Below are 24,926 nucleotides of genomic sequence, written 5' to 3'. Positions count from 1 at the left end.
AAAAAAAAAATTATATTGTGATATATTATTACAATTTAAAATAATTGGATTTCAAATTATTATACTTTAAATTATCATTTATTTCTGTGATGCAAAGCTGAATTTTCAGGATCATTACTCCAGTCTATCAAATGATCCTTTAGAAATCATTCTAATATGATGATTCATTATCAAAGTTGGAAACAGTTCTGCTGCTTAATATTTTTTCATAACCTTTGATACTTTTTTAGGATACTTTGATGAATAAAAAAAAGAAAAAAGAAAAGAAAAAAAAAAAGAAGCAAATGTTTTCAAGATAGAAATCTTTTATAACAACAATATACACTACTGGTCAGTAATTTGGGGTCAGTAATTTTTTTCTTTATTATTTTTAAATAAATCAATAATTTTATTCAGCAAGGATGTGTTAAATTGATAAAAAGTGATAATAAAGAAGATTTATATTAAAAAAAAAATTTTTTTATTTTGAATAAATGCAGTTCTTTTTAACCTTTTATTCATCAAATATATTAGGCAGCAGAACTGTTTCCAACACTCATAATAAATCAGAACATTAGAATGATTTCTAAAGGATCATGTGATTGACTGGATGTCACATGTGACACTGAAGACTGGAGTAATGATCCTGAAAATTCAGCTTTGCATCATCGAAATAAATTATAATTTAAAGTATAATAAATTGAAAACCAATTATTTTAAATTGTAATAATATATCACAATATCACATTTTTTTCTGTATTTTTGATCAAATAAATGCAGGCTTGATGAGCAGAAGAAACTTCTTTCAAAAACATTAAAAATAGTAATGTGTCCAAACTTTTGGCCTGTACTGTATATAAATGATATGTATATAAAATGTAATATATAGAATATATATATATAAAATTCTATATACATATAATTTTATAAATTTTATTCAATTCTATTTTCACTCAAAGCGCAATGCTGATAATATAATTTGTAATGAAAAAATGTATTAAATGCAAAACAGCTTTATTTTCACTAGTGATCTCAGAGTTTTGGAATATATAAAATATTGCAATAAATTAAAAATTACATGTAAATCCACAGTTTCCGAGTGGGTCTGTTTATGATTCAACAAACTACATGAGGAACTCCCAGTTTTGTTTTAGAGGGCATTTCAACCAGTCATCATCATCATCATCATCATCTTCATCATCGTCATCATCATCATCCTCATCATCATCTTCATCATCATCATCATCCTCATCATCATCTTCATCATCATCATCATCATCATCATCATCATCATCATCCTCATCATCATCTTCATCATCATCATCATCATCATCATCCTCATCATCATCCTCTGCTCTTCAGCTGTTGTTTTATTTTGGTTTGTACACTTTGATCTACACATCTCTCAGCGAGGTTATTTCTACCTCATCACAGATGACACGAAAACATTAGTGTGTGTGTGGTGTCTGAAAGGACAGAAAATAAAATAATGTAACTGTACATTTGTATGACTCAGTTCAATAACCTCCAGGTCCTTCTGATAGGGAAAAAAAAGCCTCAAAATGTCCAGTTTACAAAGAACACAGATGTAAAACTCTGGCATGTTGAATGAATGAGTAAAAGAAATAACCACATAAAATAAACACAATTTGAAAAGCAATTTTACACAATATCCCCGTCCTAAAATTCACAATTTCTCCTACAGGGAAACACACTTGAGCACAGCTGAGCGGTGCAGAAACTATCCTCAGATAACACACACGATACATCCATCGGCTGAGAACACCACACACTGTAGAAACACACAGTAATCATGTCCCGGCAACAAACACTGCACCGCTGAAACCGTCAGGATACACACACTGCTGCGGATCCACACACACACACACACATCGGCTCACAGTGTTTCACCTCATGCGGTTTCTTATCTGAGATTTTTGGCACACAAAAATATAACTCTGAATCATCAGATCAAGAGGACACGAGCGCTCCAAAGTTCGGGGTTGGTCAGATCTGTGTCTCTTCTGCTCAGCAAGGCTGCGTTTATGTGATAAAAAATACTGTAAAAATAGTCAAATATTATTACAATGTAAATCAGCTGTTTTCTATGAGAATACTATGTAATTTATTCCTGTGATCAAAGCTGAATTTCCAGCATCATTACTCCAGTCTTCAGTGTCACATGATCCTTCACAAATCATTCTAATATGATGATTTGATGCTCAAGAAACATTTATGATTGTCATAAGTTTAAAACGGTTGTTTTCAGGATTCTTTAATGGATGGAAAGTTCAACTTTCAACAGCATTTATTTGAAATAGAATCTTTTGACATTAAAACATAAAAAAAGTGTTTTTACTGTCACTTGATTGAATGCATCATTGCTGAATAAAAGTATTAATAAGCATCAACCCCAAACTTTCGAACAGTAGTGTGTGTTACATCATGTGACACCGTGTCCAAACTAAGTTCAACAAAATCACAGCCAATCAGGACACAGATGCTGTTTAATATGCAGTGATTCTGGACCAATGAGGCGCATCGCCCGGTAGGAACACAGTGTATCAGAACAAAAAGAACTGGACAAATAAAATGTTGAAAATCTTGGTAAAACTGCTCCGTGATTTGTCCGAATCTAAATACGATGATTCCTAAACCTTGTAAAGGTGAAGTGTGTCACTTCTAAAAATAAAAAATAAAAAAATAAAAATGACTGTCTTTATGCAAATATCAAATACTCCTCCCATCTGCTATTGGTCAAAAACAGATAGCCCCGCCCCAAATGCCACTCCATTGGTCGAGCCAATATCAGTAAACAGACTGTAGTTCCCCACAGAAATAACACACTTCACCGTCAGGCTGTTGCTGAAGAGAATACAGTAGATTGCTATAGCTGACGCTAACTGGACGCGGTTCGTCTACGCTAACACACTTCATGAACGTCACGACAGACGCTTTTTAAATTTAGTTCCAGCTTATGAGAAAACATTTTTATTGCTGAGAGGAAAAGATGTTGCAGTGCTGGTTCTGATCATCAGCAAAGGTTGTGCTGGACGGGTCAGCTGTGCCTTGTGCTTTTATCACACATTAAAAAAATAACTAAAAAAGTGCAAATACAGCTGAAATCATCCCGATTAAACTGATCTCAGAGATTCATGCCAAAATGAGCCAAAACAAAACCTCAGTGCTCAATAACAAGAGCAGCGCCGGTCAAGCGTTATGGCTATTCTCCTTCAACGCTGTTCGCATTCAACATTTCAACATTTATAATACAGAAGCCTTGGTCAGTGGATGTCCCGCTCGGATGCCTTGATACAAATAAAAAAAAGTTATTGCACATTCCTTATTAAGTCAGTAACGTCATCTGACACACTCAGCATCTGCGCTCTGCATCGCTATCGACTGCGATGTGTAAAACTCAAACATTCCCTTGATATCAGAAGCGGTGTGTTTTCCCATCACGGATATGGATTAGCCGAACGGCGCGGGAAAACTCTCGGCTCTCTGAAGATAGATGTTATTTTGGGTATCAAGCGACAATGTGAATCGTAGCTAGTGTCCGCAAATGAAAAAGCGATGCAGGTTCACGATGGAGACGTGCAGATGGACTTTACGAATGAATCGATATTAAACAGGCGTTAGCTAACGCTCCTACTTTTACGCGAACATAAGTGCAAACCTAAAGCCGTCGGATCATTCGCACGCATCTGGAAAAGCCCTCGACCTGTTGAACAACCAAACCAAAAGAGCCACTGCCACAGGCAAACGATGCACAATAAACAGACGGAAAACTAGCATTGTACGAACAAAGAAAAGAAAACGAGGAAACAGTCAATGAGCATAAATTAAAGTGACGTTATGGATGGTGTCTCCGCTTTCATATGTGCTTGACGTTGAGTCTCTTCTTCAGGAGGTCATCAGTGTCTCCTCATAAACGCAGCTGGACGTGACGCTGCTGTTAAACACTAGGTGTTCATGACGCCCCGCTTTGCTCTGGAAAAAAATAATAAACAGAATTCCTGCCGGTGGAGCCACGATCCACTTTATGAGTATATGGTGATGACCTCTCGGCCGCCGCCGCGCACCAACAGGACCCGGTTGAGACCCTCCATCATAACCTCCATGAACTCCATGTCTGAGACGCATCGGTCAAGGACAAACACATGTTTTCCATGCTAATGCTCCTAATAATGCTTCTGGGAAGATGTCTGTGTATAATAAGAGAGATTTTTTTTAGTATTAGTGATTTCAATAAAGCAATAATCTTCTCAAGGTCGTGCATTACAGTGATTTTACCACGGTAAACGGCTGACATGAAGATTTAATGACTAATGTAGAGTTTTAAGAGGCTTATTGTTTTTATAAAACTGTAATGTTCAATAAATACTTACATTTTGGATAATAATAATCAATATGAGCTACAATAAAATAATAAAAAATAAAGAACCCTTTCTCCAGATACAGTAATATAATTAATGCACATTTGTGGTTGGCATAATCACATAGAATTTACTTAGAATTTATTTTTAACACTGCATTTAGTTGATTAAAACTTTAAATCTTATATATACACAGTAAATATAACAAATAATTGAAAAATAAAAACATGGAAATAAAAGGAAATAATATTAATAAATGGAAATTTTAAAAAATCTGAATCAGTGATGTTTTAGTATAATTTATATACTATAAAATTTATTAATGTTTGGAATTAGCTTTTCATTTTAATTTTAGTTACATTTTTAGTAATTTTGCTATGTGCTTTTGTCATTTTTATTTTTATTTCAGTTTTAGTTCTTATTTCCAGTTAGTAATTTTAGTGCTTCAGTTCAATGCAACATTTCTAATTTTCCTTTAGTTTTCCATTTAATTTGATTGTATTACATCATTAATACTTCATTTAAAGGGACAGTTCACCTAAAAATAAAAAATCTGTCATCATTTACTCACCGTTCAGTTTCTTTGTTCTGCTGAACACAAAAGAAGATATTTGGAGGAATGTTGGAAACCAAACAGTTTCTGGTTTTTGTTTCATACTATAGAAGCCAATGGGGACCAGCATCTTGCGAGTGAGTAAATGATGACAGGATATTTATTTTTGGGTGAACTATACCTTTAACAAAAATGTTTCTAATTCAATTATTGATCTGATTTTTTTTATATGATTTTAAGTTTCCAGATGTGTTTTGTGTGAGGATACAGTTTTCATCGCCGCCCCTGTTCTTCGGTGGTCCAGGCATGTTGAGCAGGACCAGATGTGCGCCCTGAGACTTGTTGACCACCACTTCATTCAGTTTGACCGCTGTGTGCATGCAGCGCACGTTCGACTGGTTCCTGTTTCACACAGTCATGTGACGAGGGACAACAACACACAAATCAGACTGAGTGACTCAATCATATTAATGCAGATTCATATTCATGCCAACATCAAAGTACAGGGACAAAAAGCGAACATGTATTCATGTTCAGTCTACATTTAGTATATATTGACTACTCAGTATTTGCAAAGCACAGCTTTATATTCATTGATTACATCTAGAGTCAAATGCAAATTTCTCTATTATCATAGAGCGATATTTGATCCTGATTGGTCAATGTTATCATAATATTTGTATATAATGAAGCTAAACTGATCATAATTCCAATGTGTGCAATGAAAGCTTGGCAAAGCTCTTGAATATGGCATGATAAATACATATGCACTGTAATTCAAGCATAATCTATATTATATATTAGTAATCTAATAAAGGCCGTTTGAGGTTAGTGTGCACATTATCAAGATTTGACATGCACAGCATATGCACATGCCTTTAATAAAGCATGAATTATGAAATCACAAACACAGCTGAAAAAACGTGTGCTCCTCAGCGCCACCCTGTGCCAGTATGAACTGATGAATAAATATTCATATAAATAAAGCAAAGAATAATAATGATGCCACTATTAACTGCAGCAAATATACCACAATGAATATATAATAAATAAAGATTTTTTTTTACTGTATATAAAAAATATAAATAATGCAAATACTAATAATGTTGCCACTCCATTAACTGTAGTAAATATACCACAATAAACACTAAATAAATAAATAAATAAAAGTTTTACTGTATATAAAATAAAATAATTATTATTTGCATTATTAATATTTTATTATTATTAATAATGATTGAGGCACAACAGGTGAAGATGAAGCACAAGTTTTCTTGTAGAGATCCATCATGCTGCACACATAAGCTTCTGCACGTCTCAGGACAAGCGCTGATGGACAGAGGGAATGCTGGGATGTAAACGCACACACACATGCCGAAGCTCACGCACACACACACGTATATGCTGGAATACTCCAGCGCGCTGCAGGTTTGAGACGGGATGAAGACAGACACAGCTACAGTACAGAGAAATGTGACTTACAGACTCTCCCATTCGCTAGAAAGAGGAAAACAGGACAGAACAATAGAGACAGGCTTAGACGCTTCACACACACACTCAAAGATCAACACCAGCACTGACACACTAACATCAGCACACCATTACACTTCTTTTTACAGTTTCTTCATGTTTTTCTCTTTTGGAGATCATGATTCTCAAAGAAATAACAGGAAAATGTGGATCTTGACAAAAATTATGTTCTGCATAGACTTTAACCTTGAGGAATAACTTTTTTTTTATAGGAAATGGAAAAAAAAGAAAAAAAGAAAGGAAATGATCAAAAATAGATAATACAATAAAAAATAAAAAAAAGGAAATTCATGACAAATAAAATAAAAAATAGATAATCAAATGATTATATATATATAATTATTAATATATATAATTATTATATATATATATTATTAATATATAAATACATTTTTAAATAAATGTAATAACAATAATAATAATAATACAAATATTTAAGGTGATTGGTGGTGACAGGTTTTTATCCTGCATCTTTGTGAGATGATTCAACCCAAATAAATAATGGAATAGAAGTAACAAACAATAAATTAATTAATTAATTAATTAATAAATAAATGTTTTTTTTGTTTTTTGTTTTATTTAAAAGTATTTTAAAATCATTGTATCACAACATTACTATTTTACAGTAATGAGAAACACCATGTTTTGAAATTCAAAACAAATTCTCAAGTAAAATTATTTTATGCATTACGATAATGAGAATTTAGGTGGAAAATGTGCCATGAAAATAATATCACAATGCAAAAAAATCTTAAATGTTCCTAAAATTATTATTTTTCTTTATGCAAAAAATAACACTTTTATCTTTTGAATTTGTGAATCATGATCTACAGATGCTTTTGTGAGATTCATTAGTAACCATTCGAGAGCAATATAACTATCACTATTATATAAAAATGAAAAAACATGTCAATAATCTGTCTTCCAGATATGAATCCATGAAGAGACAGAGACACAGACACATGATGAAAGCGTGACCGTCACACATGATGACACACTGTGATCATGACGTCACACACACACACACACCATGCAGACTGTGTCCTTTAAATACCCAGAAGCCTCTGGGCTTTTGTGTGCTCATGCATCCCAGTCAAACTTTCATCTGAGCATGTGAAGTATTAAACCACACGTTACAGTGTCAGTGTGTTCGGGTCGAGCTGGGAACTCACGGTTTCATGTTGAAGAGGTCTCGCACGGCCATGTTTGCGTTGTGCTCTCGGTTGCGGTTGCGTTCGGTGAAGAACTTCTCTTTGGTCCAGGTCATGTGGACTCGATCCGGCGCCGCGTCGGCCTTGTCGTTTAACGCCGCGTGAGACGCTGTGTTTCTGTCGTGGATCAGCTGAGCCTAAGACATCATCACAATCACAGATTAAACCAATATATTAACTACTACGAAAAAAACAGTCTCCAAACAGCAAATTATGAAGAAAAAAATCCCAGGATGAACAAAAATATGTGTTTTTCAGATACATTAAAGTGAACAAAACACTTATTTATCAATTTAACAATATCAACTTATTTATTATTTACAATGATAAATTATACATTCAAAAGAAAAGCATATCAGATTAATGTTTTAGTTTGTGTACTGCATACATGCAACTATATTAGTCTGTAATATGCAGACTGCTAAACATGCGATATGAACCCTTTTTTATTCATTCTTTATATATGTATTTATAGTTTCCGCCAAACACAGAGAAACACGAGCGAATGAAAGGAAAGAGGGGTCATTGACGATCACGTGGGGTCACAAGTGTTCACAGATGCTCGTGCATGAGGTCACGGACACATGCATGATGGGAAGAGGTGTGTGAAGGGAGGAGCACACGGTTACAGCTACAGAGCCAATGCTAAAGCTAATGCTAATGCTACGCACACATAAACCAGTGTAAATCTAGCTGTCTTCTGGCTCTGCACTTGTATGCGTTTGATCCGGGACGGTGGTCTTGATTCTCTACCTCCTCTTGTTTCTCCTCATCTAGTTGGCTGTTCTGGTTATTGAGGCCTGAGCCGTGAGCTCCGCTGTGGTTCTTCCTCCGAATAGAGCTACGCGATTCATCCGTGATGCTCTGAATCTGACGCGCGTTTCCCCGAGAGCAGCAGAAATGAAAGAGGGACCACAAGTCACAAAAGTGTAATCATGTGCCATAGCCACGATCCTCAGTCCTTCAGATGCTTTCCTCAGAGGTGGACAGTGACACATTTACTTGAGTTAAGTACACTTTTTGAGTATCTGTACTTCACTTGAGTATTATTTTTTTCTGGAAACTTTTTACTTTAACTTCACTACATTTTGAAAGACAAATATTGTACTTTTTACTCCACTAGATTTCTGTCAAGGCCCTTGAGTAGAGAGTAGTAACGTCAGTCCAGGGTTGCATTTAGGGTGACCACTATCAAACAAACCAAATGTGGGACGATTATAAGTTTGTGTGGGACAATGTGGGATGTTACCAACACTAAAACATAACCTGAAACTGTTATATAATGTCTATCTAACCATGGGCATCAGTTTGGTTTGATATGTGCTGGGGACAGAGACGCATTCGGAAGAGCATTTTCAGAAGTGCTGGGTACAATGACGCATTCATTTTTTTTTCCTCTTTCGGACAGGTCATGTTTTGAAAGACAATGTCCTGTAGCTTACTAATGTAAATAAATAAAAATGTATACAAAAATGTGATGATGTCCGATTTGTTTTATGAAGAAGAAAGCCTTAAGTTTTCAAAAAGCATTAGACTATGACCCACTATTATGCTTCATAAGTAGGCTACCATGTTGACAATATAACATGACGTGGTTTAATGTACCTAAACAATGATTACCAAATTTCTCTCTCATGTTGCTCTTCATAACCACTGAAAACGGTCAAAAAAATCGAACCCAAAGTCCAATTATTATGGACGTTAAGTTAAAAGTGGTGGGTACAAAATGACTCATGACAAAATCTGGTGGGTACGCGTACCGTGCACCGCCCCCACCAAAATTGACGCCTATGTATCTAACTTAAAAAAACATTTGTATTCTGGCTTTCAGCTGATAAAAGTTCTTTAGTCCCTTCCAGAAAACACCATTAGCCTACATCACAATGTAACATAACATGTCTTTATTTGACATGTCATTTAAATTCAACATCACTGAGCCCAAAGGCAGCGGGAATCATGCAGATCACTATTTTTGAAACAATTCTGACCAAGTCCAACTAAAATCCAACAAAATAAACAATTTGAACAAATAAAATATAAAACAACATGAAATTAGATCATCGACAGTCTTATATATTAAGAATATATTAAACCAAAAACTCATATTTTTAGAAAGGATGTGAATTAAAACAACCACAGAAGGCAACAAGTTGATCAATTCTGTTAAATTAAAATTTTAATTCACCGAATTATCCATTTGTTTTCTGACAGGGAACACACGGAACGAATCATCGCTCCACATTTTGATTGACAGCCATCACAACCTATAGTGATCGTGTTTACTCCTTTCCTTTCAACCATTGGATAGGATTTAAAAAACGGCTGTTGTATTTGTACTTCTGACGAAGCGGAAGCGCTGTTAACTACGACAAAAAAAGAATAAATAAAATGCTTTCTTAAAAAAGGCAAAAGAACGCATGCACGTTTTCTTAATATTATAATTAAAAACCAATAGACTGATGAAAATGCGGGACATTTTCTCAATATGCGACGTGCGGGACAAGGGGTGACAACGCTGTGCGGGTGGTAACCCTAGTTGCATTCTGGTCAGAAATGAAAGTGGGATTGACGTCAGAACCCGATGCCAGTTTGATAGCGCCATGTGTGTGTCCGAAGCCATTGTGGACATTATCGAGTGCACGTATTCAATCTCACACTGAATAGTATCTGTACTTTCACTCAAGTAAGGAAGTTGTGTACTTTGTCCACCTCTAGCTTTCTTGAATCTCATGAAGAAATGTCAACGCAAACTGAAAAACAAGCCTAATTTTAGGGCAATTAAGATTTTTTGCATTATTTTCATGACAATTAAGCACAACAGTTGTTATTACTGTAATGCAAAAATAATATCATCCTGTCTAATTGAAATCAGCATAAATTATAATAAAAATATATTGCGGTAGTATTATAAATTTAAGTTAACAATAAATACTAACATGATATATCCTTACAAATGTCCCTAATTTAATATATTTAAGTTGTATAGATAGATAGATAGTATTAAGGAAATACAGAAAAGGAAATGTGTGTGTGTGTGTGTGTGTGTGTGTGTGTGTGTGTGTGTGTGTGTGTGTGTATATATATATATATAAAATGTTTTTTTTTCCTATATTACAGATGTCTACTGACATTGGTTTACAAAATATAGCATGAAAATAATGTGACAATTTAAAAAACAGATGGCTTTCTTTATACAATATATAAAATCTTATGTTTTCTTTTGATTTAGAGTGAAATCTGTACATATTTTGACATTTCTTGATAGTTTTGGCGAGATTCACTGATGTAATATTAATGAATATTCTGTAAGTTGGCTCATTGGATGCTGTTGTTGGCTGAAAGCTCACCTCTCGCTCGCGCTCAGTCCTCGACAGCTGCATCTGCTTCAGCATCTGTGAGCGCTGCTCCATCACCAGAGTCTTCTCGTACGTGAACGCTGAGATATCACTGTCATGCTGGAGAAAACACAGCTCAGTTACAGCGGTGGAGACGCCTCAACATCAGGAGAATAACATAATCAATCACACACTAAACTCAAAGGCTTCCTGTGAAAATTAAAGCTTTAGGTTAATCAATTATGACTAAAGTATTACTATTAAATAATTAAATATTAATATGTTAATAATAACTATATATATAAAAAATAAAAATTTATATTAGAACAGGTAAATAATATTTAGTTAAAATAATAATTAAATATTAGGTAGCAATAATAAATAATTACAATAATTATATTATAAAAAAATATATAACACAAAATAAAACATTATATTAACATGTTAGATTAATAATAACAATAATAAAAGATAATTCAATATTATGTAGCAATAATATAATATAACACAAAAATATATAAATATATAATATCAAATAAATAAATACTAATAATAGTAATTTTATGCAACAATAATAAATAATTGTAATAACACATACTAAAATATTGTATTCATGTATTAAATATTTTTGTTTATATTTATATTTATCTTTTGCAGAGAGAATGTAAATGGAGTTTTGACCTAAAATGTCTGTATCCTTTGGGCATGAATGAGGAATATACTCTCAATTGTTTTCTATAAATGTTGTTTCATTATGCATTGCAATGTATCACTACAAACTCTTTTGTGATATTCAATAATGGGAATGAGTATATTTATGTTCATATTGATGGTCAAAATTGTAACAAAATTTTTTTTGAATAGAGGATTGTTGTGATATGTATATAATCATGTACACTAATGTAAATATTTGTACAAGGGATCAAATCAGATTCCGGTATGTTAGATGGATTACGGTAATAAGTGTTTAAATGACCGCAGGTGTACGCTGGGTAACACACGACACTGATGAAGGGTTCAACCCGAAAACGTTTTGCGCTCTTGCACTTTATCTGTGGCCTCTGGACAATAAAATCCCGTGGGCTTTCTGGCCTATATTCCTGTGCGGATCTCTTTATTCATATTTTTTATATTAAATATATGAAATAAATGATTACTACTACTACTACTACTACTACTACTACTAATAATAATAATAATAATAATAAGATAATTCAATATTATATAGCAATAATAAATATTTAAAATGGTTATAATATAGTACAATACAAAAATTAAAACATTATATTTATATTTTAAATTAATTCATATTATTAAATATAAGATAATAGAACAAAAATTAAACAATTATATGAATATATTAAATAAATTAATAATAATAATAATAATAAGATAATTCAATATTATGTAGCAATGATAAATATATAGAATGATTACAACAAAGTACAATACAAAAATGAAAACATTATATTCTAATATTAAATTAATACTATAAATATAATATAATTTTTTGCAGCATGTTTATCAAATCACAGTTCAGATCACAATAAAGACAGTCCTACTGTGCAGCAAACCCAGTTTTAGACCCTGGTGTTGATAAATCTGCATCAGTTTCTGCTCACCATTTCCACCACCTCCACCTCAGCGTTCAGACGCAGGTGATAGAGGAACATCTGCAGGTCTTTCTTCATCTGGATGCTGTTATCATCTAACTGAGCCACGGTGAAGATGCGCATCTTACACTTCCTCCACACCTGAGACACGGACACAGAAGAGCATGAGGAGATGCCATGACACGTTTAGATCAGTGTCCTTAAAGGCGAGCGTATGGTGCGAGTTCGGGCAATCGGGAGGTCGTGAGATATTGCACACGTTACGAGTCAGTTAACCTTGTAATCGCGTCAAAGCAGCCGGTACACGGCACGACTGTCCTGCACGAATGCCGGCGGCAATCACGTGAGCTCTTGCGCTAGACACAGAGACCGGAGCTTTCAATGTTGCTACAGCTACAGCTTCAGATAGACAAATGACAGAAATGTGTGTGCAAATGATTACCGTATTTTCCGGACTATGCTCCTGTAGCCTACCCCTGAAAAATTAACTGAAAACAACTGAAAAACTGTGAAAAAAAATGTTAACTGAAACATTAACCTAAAGACATCTGAGAAAGCCTGAACACAAACAAAATGCCTCCAAAAAGAAAAAAAATCTTTTCACGAAAACTTTTCGGTACGGTTCATTTATGAGACGAGCTCCAGTTCACGCGCCGGCGCCTTCATGTCAATTATCTATTTTTTACTATATTTACTTATTATTTATTAAATCGGCAATTGGTTGATGAAACATTGATTAAAATTAAGATACAATTAATACAAAACTAAATTAAATTTAAAGACAGGCTTTGTGCTTTCTGTTTGAGGTCTCTGTGAAAGTTTTAAAGCAGTCTTTTAGTGCCGCTTTCAGAGCGCTCACGTCCGTAACGGAGAACTGTCCCGTATGTAACATTGTTAAATAAATTTCTAAATAAATGCGACTTATAGTCCAGTGCGACTAATAGTCCGGAAAATACGCTAGTTGAAAAGCAGAGAACAGCAGCCATTCCTTTCAACATAAATAACATGTTTAAAAATGATTGGGAGGTCGGGAGATACTCGGCTCGGCTAGTTATTCCTCTCACACACTGTGAGCCGCGACCATGTGAGCATCAACGATTTCTACGCGATTTCTCCCAAGTGAAAAAAATGATCTGCGAGCGAGCTCGTGAAACAGCAAAAATCGCACCGTGTACGCCCGCCTTAACAGGATAAAGCTCTGATTCATAGCTCGCTCAGGGCCGAACCTTGTGCTGTCGCAGTAAGAAGGGCAGAAGCATCAACATGCCCCCGTCGTGAACGATCCACCACACGTCGATGGTTCCTTCACTGAGACGCTCCTGATGAGGGAAACTGTCCACGTTTTTGGCCACCAGCAGAGCCAGATGGGCAGCAGTCGTCTCTCGGACCGTCTCTGAGGAGAGAAACACCAAACAGGCTCTTAACTAATAACTAATGATCTATGAATCAATCATTTGGTGAAAGAAAGGCTACGTGCCTGCGCACATATATATTCAAATGTGCATATCTATAGACTTAACACGTAATATGCATGTGCACGCCATCACTGTTTTCACAGATTCACGTTTTTTAAGTTTACACGGAGATGATAATGTGTTTGCAAAACTTGCACCTTGGATCCTGTTTCAAAGTTTGCATTCTCGAGCACCAAACACTGATGTCATGCAAATGAACGGCCAGAACGCATTAAAAGTTTTCTGTTTTCAGTTAAAACGGTGTCATGTCTTAAGTTAATCACTAATGATCTTTGCAGAGGAAGTGAATCAATCAAAACGAACTTTATCTGGACAATAACTTTATTCTAGAGCTGCTGTAAAGCCAAACAGTCTCTGTTACTCCTATATTCACTGTAAAGCTGCTTTGAAACGATCTATATTGTTAAAAGCGCTGTATAAATGAAGGTGACTTAAGATCGTAGTTGCATGTTGTCGGAAGAAATCCTGCAAGTCTAGTTATCTGTATATTCTTCCTCTTTAATCGAGATGCAGAATCTTCCTCAGTTTAACAGTGTCAGACTCAGACCTATGAAGCTCTTCCAGGACTGAGGGTCGTTCGACTGTCTCCAGTTCCCGGGCCAGGCCATCAGAACAGAGTTGTGTTTCATTCCTCCGAGCCCGGCCGACTGCACCAGGTGAGAGATGCCGTCGCGCTGGTTCGACGACACCACGACATGGCAGAAGCCCTTCGTCTTCTCTGCGGACATGGCTGATTTTATGTTCTACAGTTGGAAATAAATGAAGAAAATAATCATATCAATACGAACAAAGATGGATTTGGGATTGATCAGTTCTCTCTGTGGCCACCAGGTGTCAGCGTGAGCTCAGTGATCGAGTCCTGCTGTGCAACAACAGCCTGTTTGCTCACATTATTTGAGGACAAACTGTCTTGATATTTTGTAATTGACTGTTTGTATTGTGTATGTTTCAGATCCAGTTACGTAAGAGTGAATCTTAAATCAGAGGAACTTCTAAAGACAAAATTCTTTCACAAAAACAATCAGTGATTCTTGTTTTAAACTAAGGGTAGATTATGATAGCTTTACACTCTAACACAAAGATTGAAACATTATATTAATATATTAAATAAATTATTAATAATAATAATAATAATAATAATAATAATAAGACAATTCAATTTAATAATGCAGCAATAATAAATATTTATAATGATTATAATATAATATAATATTTTTTTTAACGTATTCATGTATTAAATTAATTAATACTACTACTAATAACATAATATATTATAATTGTGATTTTGTATTATTATTGTGATTTTTAGTTCGTTCTGAAAAAGTAAAAATGGCCAGAATTGCTCTACTTTTATACCCAGAAACTAAAACTAATGTTAACAAAGATAAATAAATGCTGTAACAAATGTATTGCTCTCTGTTAGTTAATGTTAATGTACTTACTAATGTTAACTAAATGGGACCTTATTGTAAAATGTTACTAATCAGTTTATAATAAATGTATAAAAATATTAAAATCATGATTATAGAATCATATTTGTCATAAAATGATTTTTTATTAGTAAAGTTTGAGGCTTATCTAACGTTTTCTCCAAAGATTTTGATTTTAAGTAATAAAAAGGCCTTTATTTGAAGAATCACTCGTTTGTCAATGTTTGTTTTACACACTTGTTTCACACACACACACACACACACACTCACACACACACACACACACACACACACACACACACACACACACACACATACACACACACACACACACACACAGTCTCTCTCTCTCTCTCTCACACGCATGCACATACACACACTCTCTCTCTCACACATACACACACACACACACAGTCTCTCTCTCACTCTCACACAAACACACACACAGACACTTTCACACACACATACACTCTCTCACACACACACACACACTCACACTCACACTCACACTCACACTCACACTCACACTCTCTCTCTCACACACACACATACACTCACATACAAAAAAAGTCAGTCTCTCTCTCTCTCTCACACATGCACGCGCGCACACACACACAGTCTCTCTCTCTCTCTCTCTCTCTCTCTCTCTCTCTCTCTCTCTCTCTCTCTCTCTCTCTCTCTCTCTCTCTCTCACACACACACACACCCACACACACCTGTTCTGCTTGTTTGGCCTCAGAGTCTCTGGTGAGGTACGTTCCCTCCAGCACAGAGCCCACGATGGTCAGGCCTTTCCCAGCCTTCAGCTGTGTGGTGAAGGAGAGGAGACGCGGGTGTTTGACCGACAGCTCAGAGTCCAGATTGAGCAGAACCAGGAGCTGAGGTCTGGAGAACACCAGGAACATCACGAGTCAAGACTCCATCACGAGCTATAGCACAACTCACAACACTTCTGCTTACACTCCACTCGAAGCCTGGTTATAGAATTACCTATTCATGGCTACAACTTTTCATAGTATAACGCATGTTAAATGTGCTGTTGATCATGTGTTTTAATGCATTATACTCTTCAAAGTGTAACACTGAATAGGTATGTATAAGGTATTAGTGCATAACCTTTAACCTTACAATTATTTACAAGAACAACTGACTAAAAGGTGGACTGAATATATTATTATGCACTAAAAAAAGAAAGGATTCTCCATTCCCAAATCAAACTGTGGAGATTTTCCTGGCTCGGGATTAAAGGATTATGCAGGGCTATCAGAGGTGTGATGCTTTCAGGTGAATGATGTCAGTCTGAGGCTAGAAGTCAAGAGCTCAGGATATCTGCCATTATCATTAACCATCATTTACTCTTTATTGAACCCCACAAAACTTGTAGAAATAAAATCCCCTGAAATTAATTCCAACTGGGATTATTCTAGTGCAGCTGGGAAGTCGTGAGCAACGTTATTATACTATCACTGAGATATTATTATAGTCTGAATTTGTTTTTATTTTTTTATTTTAGTAGTTCTAGTTTTGTTGTATGTTTTTGTCATTTTTGTTAGTTTATGTCTATATAGTTTTTATTCTATTTATTTATTTATGTTTACTTGGCAACTATGTTTTTAATATATTACTTTATTTCACATATTGAACTTTTATTTTATTTTAATATACAACAGTGTGTTTTTCTATGGTTTTAGTTGTAGTTAACTATAATAACCCTGGCCATGAGACGTGCGGGACTCTCATCATGTCCATCAAAGGACTTAAAGCGGGTCCGACACGGGAAAAACAGGGAAGAGCTGTAACAGAGATTGTCTACAGGCTCACAGATGTCGCAGAACAAAACACATATCAGTTTCTCCTGATAGATTAGACCGCTGCGACGAGACATGAACAGGTTTGACCTGGATCCTGAAAGACGACAGAAGTTTCATTGCATCTCATTGTGCGCAGGTTATTTAATCCATGAAAGATTACTGAGAGCTCTGGGAAAAATCCAATACTGATTGTCTCTGGATTATGACACTGAAGTGCAAGTGAAGGAGTGAAAGAAAGCCGGTATTGAGATGTGTTGAGATGTGTTATTTTAATTCACTGATGTTTTTAAAAACATGATAACCTTCAATACATTTTATGTAATACATTTGAATAAAAATAATAACATTTTTAAATTGAACTTACAGTAAAAATATTAAATAAATAAATAAATAAATAAATGAATAAATGAATAAAATAAATAGACTACTGTTCAAATGGTTAGGATAAAATGCTTTAATTCAAAAGTTTAAGATTTTTTATCTTTTATTCTCACCAATGCTGCATTTATTTAATTAAAAATACAGTAAAAACAGTAATATTGTGAAATATTATTACAATTCTAAATTACTGTTTTCTATGTGAATATATAGTAAAGTGTAATTTATATCCAGTGATCAAAGCTGAATTTTCAGCATCATTACTCCAGTCTTCAGTGTCACATGATCCTTCAGAAATCACTCTAATATGATGATTTGATGCTCGAGAAACATTTATGATTATTATCAGTGTTAAAAACAGTTGTGCTGCTTGTTTTTCATTTAGTTTCTCAGGGTTCTTTGATGAATAGAAAGTAAAAAAAAAACGCATTTATTTGAAATAGAATCTTTTGTAACATTATAAATGTCTTTACTGTTACTTTTGATCAATTGAATGCATCCTCACTGAATAAAAGTATTAAACTTCTTTAAAAAAAAAAATCCCAAACTTTTGAACAGTATGATTTTGGACATCAGACCAGGTGATTATTTTAATATGGATTTATTGTTTTATGTAAAAGTGCTTGTGTATTGAGATCCTGACCTCCAGTTTTTGGTGTGTGGTGGCGCCTCCTCTAACCGGATGAGAGCGAAGCGCGCCGCATTGAGGGAAACACCCCGGATCCCGTCGCCCCACTCCTTCTCCGCCCTGAACACAGACGTGAAATCACTGTGAGCGAGTATTAACTTACAATGACACTGCAGACAATCACTCAGGCAGATCCAGCAGTAATCAGCTTAACGTCTGACTGACTCACGGCGTGGGCTGTAATGCGCTTCTGCAGCTCTTACCCACGGTATTCAATGTATTTGTAGATGCATCCAGCGATGAGCATGGCAACCAGAGCGTAGTACCAGGAGGATATGAACATCAGAGCCAGACATAAACTCATCCCGAGAAACGACAGAGTCCTGATGAATGACAACAGCAGCGCCAGCTCAGTTAAAGTACACCAAACATTTCAAATAAAACAATAAAGAATAAATCACCTAGATGACAATGAGCAAATGGAGACATTAATGTGCCACTAACTGCACCAAATACATATGCAAAAGTAGCAATATTTTTAAATATGCATTTTAACATAAATAATTAAGAGTAATGCTTCTGACCCCAGTAATCTTCAGAGTTTCAGATCTCAGGTTTATTTTAATTTTTGGAGAAACTTATTGAGATGGTTGAAATGGAAATGAAAAGACATGAGAATCAAGTTTCCTGAAGTATAAAATAGCAACATCTGAGCTATGAATTTGTTCCTCAGTGTTATATTATACAGTAGTCAACATTTGAAGTGGATCAAAAAAAAAGTCAAAGTTGTCCTAAGACAAGAACTGCTATTGTTCAAAATTCATGTATAACTTTGATGAAAGGTTTTGATCCACATCAAATGTTGACTACTGTATATAATCCTTCACTATATATATATATAATCCTTCAGTATATATAATCCTTCAATATATATAATCCTTCAGTAAGTCATTGTGCATCAGTTCAGTGCATTTAAAGCATTTCCACCAAAGACGTACAAATTAAAATGAGTTTTGATTGCATAATGCATATTGATTTTAGAGAAACTTAATGTGGGGCTTGACATTATCCATCAGGAATTGTTTTGACTGTGAAAAAACTATCAATAAACAGCAAAAAAAGTAAAATAAAAGTATATATAGTATACATATAAATGCACACTAACGTTCAAAAGGTTGAGGTCAGTAAGATTTTTTTTAAAGAAATTTATTTAGCAAGTATGCATTAAATTGATCAAAAGAGACAGTACATACATTTATAATGTTACAAAAGGCTCATTTCAAATAAATGGTTTTTCAGATAAAAGGTTTCCACAAAAATATTGCTTGCACAACTCTTTTCAACTGATAATAATCATAAATGTTTCTTTAGCAGCAAATCATCATATTAGAGTGATTTGTGAAGGATCATGTGACACTGAAGACTGGAGTAATGATGCTGAAAATTCAGCTTTGATCACAGGAATAAATTACACTATTCACATAGAAAACAGATATTTTAAATTGTCATAATATTTCAAATTTGTTACTGTAGTTTTGATCAAATAAATACAGCCTTGGCGAGTAGAAGAGACATTTTTTCAAAAATATAAAAAAAATCGTACTCAAGCCATACGACTGATATGATTGTAGTGTGTCTCACCAGTGGTAGAATTTGAAGCGCGGTCTCCAGTTGGGCGTCCTCAGGAGCGTCTGAAGTGCACAGGCCAGATTGACGAACAGATAACACATGAGAAAGAACCTGACGAGAGAAACACGGTCAAACACACAGTCTGTCATCACAGCGGAGGAGAAAACATTAGACATGAGACTCACATTGAAAGGATGGGCGCCACGGCGTCAAGAGAAGCGATGAGAATCCCACTCTCACAGATCAGAGCCGTCAGAAGAAGAGCCCACGTCGGCTCCCCGTTGGCTTTGCCATGACCGAACACCTGAGACACGGTCACATGACAGTCAGAGTATGGCAGGATATGTGGATGCTTATGTGTCGTAAATATTGTTGTTGATACTTTTTTGATCCTTTACAGGAAATGACATTGTCACGGCAGCTCAAACACATAAGCACATCACCACACATAACACACAATTCATTTCCGACTCTCGTACCAATCAACAGTGTTAAAAGAACAATAGCATATAAAAATTGACAAGTAATAAGAATAATCGCTAACACACTAAAGCCCTATTCGGACGGGATTAACTTTACAAGGGTAGATGGAGTAATGTAATTTTACCACAGGACGTCTGTAATATTAATGGCCAATTCGTACGGGATAAGAGATCTCAGTAAAACTAGCAGAAGTGGGAGAGACTGAGTAACTCGATTTACACACCGCCGTCACTCCTGTCGTCATGTGTGTATTACGCTGCTTCCTGATATCACGTGCGCAAACACATATAACCTATATTTATATATATAAAACAGTTATGTCCGGTCGAACGATGTATTAATTAACTTCAGATTGGATTGTGTTGGTAATAGGCACTTATCTAATGCTCAAAGATGTTTCGTGCCTCTAACAAGTGCGTTCAATCTCCTCTCTTATCTGAATGTGTTTGTGTGAAACACTTGAGTTTTGCCACAGACTCGTTCCAGCGTCTAGAACGCAACTGATGCTTTCTCAAGCGTCTCCATACTTGAAAAACCACAGAAAACTACTTTTAAACAGGAAATGATGGAATATTTACGTACATATTTACAGCGGGTCTATTCGCACGGGATTAGTATCACCTGAGGTCATTTTTCCGGACCTTTTCACTGAAGGTAAAAGTCGCTGTAATCTTTACTGACATTGTCCGTCATGATCACTGAGATGCACATTCAGACGGGACTAAAATCACAGAGAAACTTTACCCCTCCTGTCCATGTTACACTAGTCCTGTCCGAATAGGGCTTGAGGGGCTGTTTACACCTGGCCATTTAATGTGTTTTCTGTGATCAGATAGCTATCCGATCGTGAAAAGACTCGGTGTAAATGCCCTCCGAAACGCATTCGAGACGGATTTAAATACGATCGTTAATCACAAAAAGTATGAAATCTGAATTGCCATTACTGAGCTCGGACACGAGTCTGAGGTGTTCGTAGAGCAGATGGTACCTCGAGGAAGGGCACGATGCCGTCTCGGGCGATGGCCTGCAGCAGACGGGGGGCGCCGGTGAGACTCTGAAGCCCCGCCCCACAGCAGGAGAAGAACGAGCCAATCACGATCACCCAGGGCGAGGGCCAGGACAGCGTGCCGATCACCAGGTTCCCTTTCACAGAGTCTCCAAACCTAATCAACAGGATTGATTTTATATATTAACGTCTATTATATATAATCTAATATATCAAACATTTTGTGCATATGTTTAGTTATGTATATTGTGACATATTTTGAACAACAATTTTATTTATTAAAAATTGTTACTTCATTATAACTGGATAAAAATAAAATAAAAAAACATATATATATATATATATATATATATATATATATATATATATATATATATATATATATATATATATATATATATATATATATATATATATATATATATATAAAAATCTATATTTCTCTCAGGCTTTTGTATTTTTTTTACTTTAAATCTTGGAAGGAAACATCATTGCTGCCTATCTTTGGAACAGCCTTTGCGTGTCTATAATGCCCTAAAGCAATGACTAGGTAGGGAGCACACTAGGTTTTGGAATTTTCCTGATAAAATCCCAACACAAGACGACTCTTGGGATATTTCACATAAAGGGTTCTTTGACTGCAGTGCCTGAAGTGCTCATAAACAGGCTTTGCACAGAAACCGACCGTTATTTAAAGTAGATTTCCTGTGTGTTTATTCAGGAAAATGAGGATTATGAGAGGAAAACGAGGGATAGAAAGCGCTCACTTGTCTCGGAGCACCACACCGTCGATGCAGGCGCCGAACAACACGACGCAGGACAGATCTGAGTTACACTGTTAAGAAAACGATCCTCCCAGAGGATGAGAGAAGACAAACAGCAGCTCTCCTTACACTCTCTCTCAGAGAGACACAATGATTCAGGGATTTAGTAAGAGTGATTCTACTAGATGCAATGGATTTAAAGGAACTTTAGGAAGGAAAGGGAAGGATTGTAAGGGAAGTAAGGATACAGATGATGGTGGTGGTTGCGATGGCGAGGATGGTTCCGATGGGAATGGACCTCTGAGCGTCTCTCAGATCCCCGGATCTGTTGGATCCAGCCATGATTCCTGCAGAACAGAGGAGGTGTGCGTTTTATTAAATCAAGACAAAATTCAATACGAAAAACCTAAGTTATAAAGAAAAATGTTGAAGTACTGGTGTGTGTGATTGGGTGATGACTTACAAAAATTCACATCTCTGATTCAATATTTAATAGCAAAAACTGTTAGAGTCAACAAAGGGGTTGGCAAAAAAATCCAAACCTAAAAAATTATAAAAATAATTTTCATTAATAAAATAAAATATTTTTTCTATATATAATAAAGTATACATAGAGTGGAAACTAACTAAAGTAAAATTAAATAAAAAGTTTAAGTTGAAATGAAGAATAATAAAAAAAAAAGAAAAACTAATAAAAATGACAAGAGCACATAACAAATGATTAAAACTAATATTTAAAATATAAATATAAAAATAAAAGCTGATTCAAAAATATTACCTCAAATACTATGATAGTGTATAAATAATACTAGAGTTAGAGTTGGAAAGTTATGTAAATTTCCAGTTTATTCAATGAAATGATTTTTTTTTCCTTTTCATAATTACAATTTAAAATATATATATATATAGATATTTATTGCTTTTTGTATTGCTTTATGTACGGTACACAAATAAACAAAATGTAGCTTTATTATTTTAAATAGTTTTTTTTTCTGCCTGTTGTATTAAACATTTTTAATTGAACTGAAATGTCAAATGTTCCCCTGAAAACAACATCATAAAATCAACATGTAAAGTCCCTTCACAGCAGATACATAAATATTGAGATATGTATGCATGATATCACCCAGCTCTAATGTTCAAGGAAAATATGAGGGTCTTTTCCAAACCCTCTATCCCTGTTATTGCACGAAGGTCATGTCCGGATACTGCAGCGCAGTGTGAAACGCTATCGCTCTGTTTACAGAGAGTTCACACACACTCCTGCGGAGCTCAATGTCAATCTGAGAGCACTAGATAAGACAGATCGCTGTTCACGCTCATAACCAGATCAAACTAGATTAGTTATAACAGAACAGCACAGGGGCGAGAAAGACAATACGAGAAGCGAAAGGAAATACGACAGAAAGAAGCTTTGTAATGAGCGTAACATGAATGCGTTCGTACCCGTGACCGAGGGGAAGTAGATTCCCACCAGCAGTGTGAAGAAGGTGGCGATGTCATTGACCACATACGGCAAGGCCTTGTCCTGAGGCGAGGCGGTCGCCGGCACCGACGGGAGGTCCTTCTCCACCATCATCCCAGTGGGGCCGTAGCTTCCCCACATGTTCTCTGTGCAAAGAAAATCAGCACTAAACGTCACGATACTGAGCGACTCATTCATTTCAAGATAAGCTGTTATTTTTACCCATTTGGTTCAGTAATATCTACATTTAAAAAACCACTAAAATTGATACGTTTTATCAAGTTCATGTCAGTCTGAGAAATTCTCCATTAACAAATTACACTTCACTTCATGGTTTTGATTGAAATGCAAAATGTAACACTTTACAATAAATTTCCTTTTGTTAAGATTAGTTATTAGTTAACATGCAATTAAAAACACAAATTAGTGTAAATTTCAACATATACTAATGCATTATTAAAATCAAAAGCTGTATTACTTAATACATTTAAATGGACCTGCTGACATGAACTAAAAGTAGTATTTTTATTAGCTAACATGAACAAAGATTAATAAATACTTTAACAAATGTAATGCTCATTGTCAGTAAATGCATTAACTATCGATATCTAATGGAACTATTGCCAGATAAAGCCAGGGCTGCATCCGAAATCACACGCTTCCCTACTATATAGTAGGTGAAAAACAGTACGTGACAAAAAGAGTAGGCAACAAGTCCCCGGATTACCTACTTTTTCTGGTGAGATTCTGAAGTGACACTCTACTATCCAATGAAGAAGATTTGTGAATGACAGTAGGCGCGTTTCCATTACAGATTTGCGCAAAACTTTTGCGATTTTTTTCAAATGTCGACAAAAAACGATTGTGAAATGGTGGCGTTTCCATTAACCGATATTATGCGTCTAAAACTTCATTTTTTTCCTCTCGCGATAAGTAAAATCATTCCAAAAACCATGGCAACGGACATTGGTAGGTTTATGTACTATATCCCAGCCACTATTATTTATTATTTGCACTAGCCATTATTATTAATGGAAGGAGATGTATGTGTGTTTTCCAATCATTAATGGTAAGGGAACGACTCTTATTATACTTGAGAGCGGCTCATATGAGGAGTTTCTGGGTGTTTCTCCCTCAGATCTGTGTCGAGGTCTTGATTATGGCATTTCTTTGAGGTTTATAATCCAGTATTCCTGTAATTCTTTTGTCTTTTATGAATTTAATCAAGAACTCTGTCTCGTATTCTGTCCAAACACA

At 35.3% G+C, this 24,926-nt stretch overlaps 2 protein-coding genes across 8 annotated transcripts in view; both read right to left on the bottom strand.

The window, feature by feature from the left end:
- Positions 1 to 1,084: 1,084 nt before the first annotated feature.
- LOC307153704 (uncharacterized protein) lies at positions 1,085 to 3,438 on the bottom strand (the record flags this gene model as incomplete). The annotated part of the gene is made up of 2 exons (XM_079863330.1): positions 1,085 to 1,335; positions 3,353 to 3,438. 2 exons carry the CDS (start codon positions 3,436 to 3,438, stop codon positions 1,104 to 1,106), a joined length of 318 nt encoding a protein of 105 aa, XP_079719456.1. The 3' UTR covers positions 1,085 to 1,103.
- The window catches only part of slc12a7b (solute carrier family 12 member 7b), a 71,933-nt gene continuing 48,374 nt past the window's right edge, over positions 1,368 to 24,926 (bottom strand). For 2 of the 7 annotated variants that reach the window (XM_079862741.1, XM_079862743.1), the window contains 18 exons: positions 23,651 to 23,815; positions 22,453 to 22,551; positions 22,208 to 22,265; positions 21,423 to 21,597; positions 20,137 to 20,255; positions 19,964 to 20,062; positions 18,586 to 18,705; positions 18,338 to 18,442; positions 16,222 to 16,390; positions 14,623 to 14,818; positions 13,827 to 13,993; positions 12,610 to 12,741; positions 11,000 to 11,107; positions 8,406 to 8,522; positions 7,614 to 7,789; positions 6,394 to 6,408; positions 5,180 to 5,313; positions 1,368 to 4,114 (listed from right to left, as the gene is read on the bottom strand). In XM_079862741.1, the coding sequence (XP_079718867.1) occupies positions 4,023 to 4,114; positions 5,180 to 5,313; positions 6,394 to 6,408; positions 7,614 to 7,789; positions 8,406 to 8,522; positions 11,000 to 11,107; positions 12,610 to 12,741; positions 13,827 to 13,993; positions 14,623 to 14,818; positions 16,222 to 16,390; positions 18,338 to 18,442; positions 18,586 to 18,705; positions 19,964 to 20,062; positions 20,137 to 20,255; positions 21,423 to 21,597; positions 22,208 to 22,265; positions 22,453 to 22,551; positions 23,651 to 23,815 (2,246 nt within the window). In that variant the 3' untranslated portion in view covers positions 1,368 to 4,022. The remainder of the gene's footprint in view (positions 4,115 to 5,179; positions 5,314 to 6,393; positions 6,409 to 7,613; positions 7,790 to 8,405; positions 8,523 to 10,999; positions 11,108 to 12,609; positions 12,742 to 13,826; positions 13,994 to 14,622; positions 14,819 to 16,221; positions 16,391 to 18,337; positions 18,443 to 18,585; positions 18,706 to 19,963; positions 20,063 to 20,136; positions 20,256 to 21,422; positions 21,598 to 22,207; positions 22,266 to 22,452; positions 22,552 to 23,650; positions 23,816 to 24,926) is intronic. The other 5 variants (XM_079862744.1, XM_079862746.1, XM_079862745.1 and 2 more) reach the window with 3 other exon arrangements.

Source organism: Squalius cephalus (genome assembly GCF_949319135.1).
Source record: "Squalius cephalus genome assembly, chromosome: 25".
Lineage (NCBI taxonomy): Eukaryota > Metazoa > Chordata > Actinopteri > Cypriniformes > Leuciscidae > Squalius > Squalius cephalus.
Note: the sequence above shows the minus strand (reverse complement) of the source record. Positions and strands in the feature narration are given on the sequence as shown.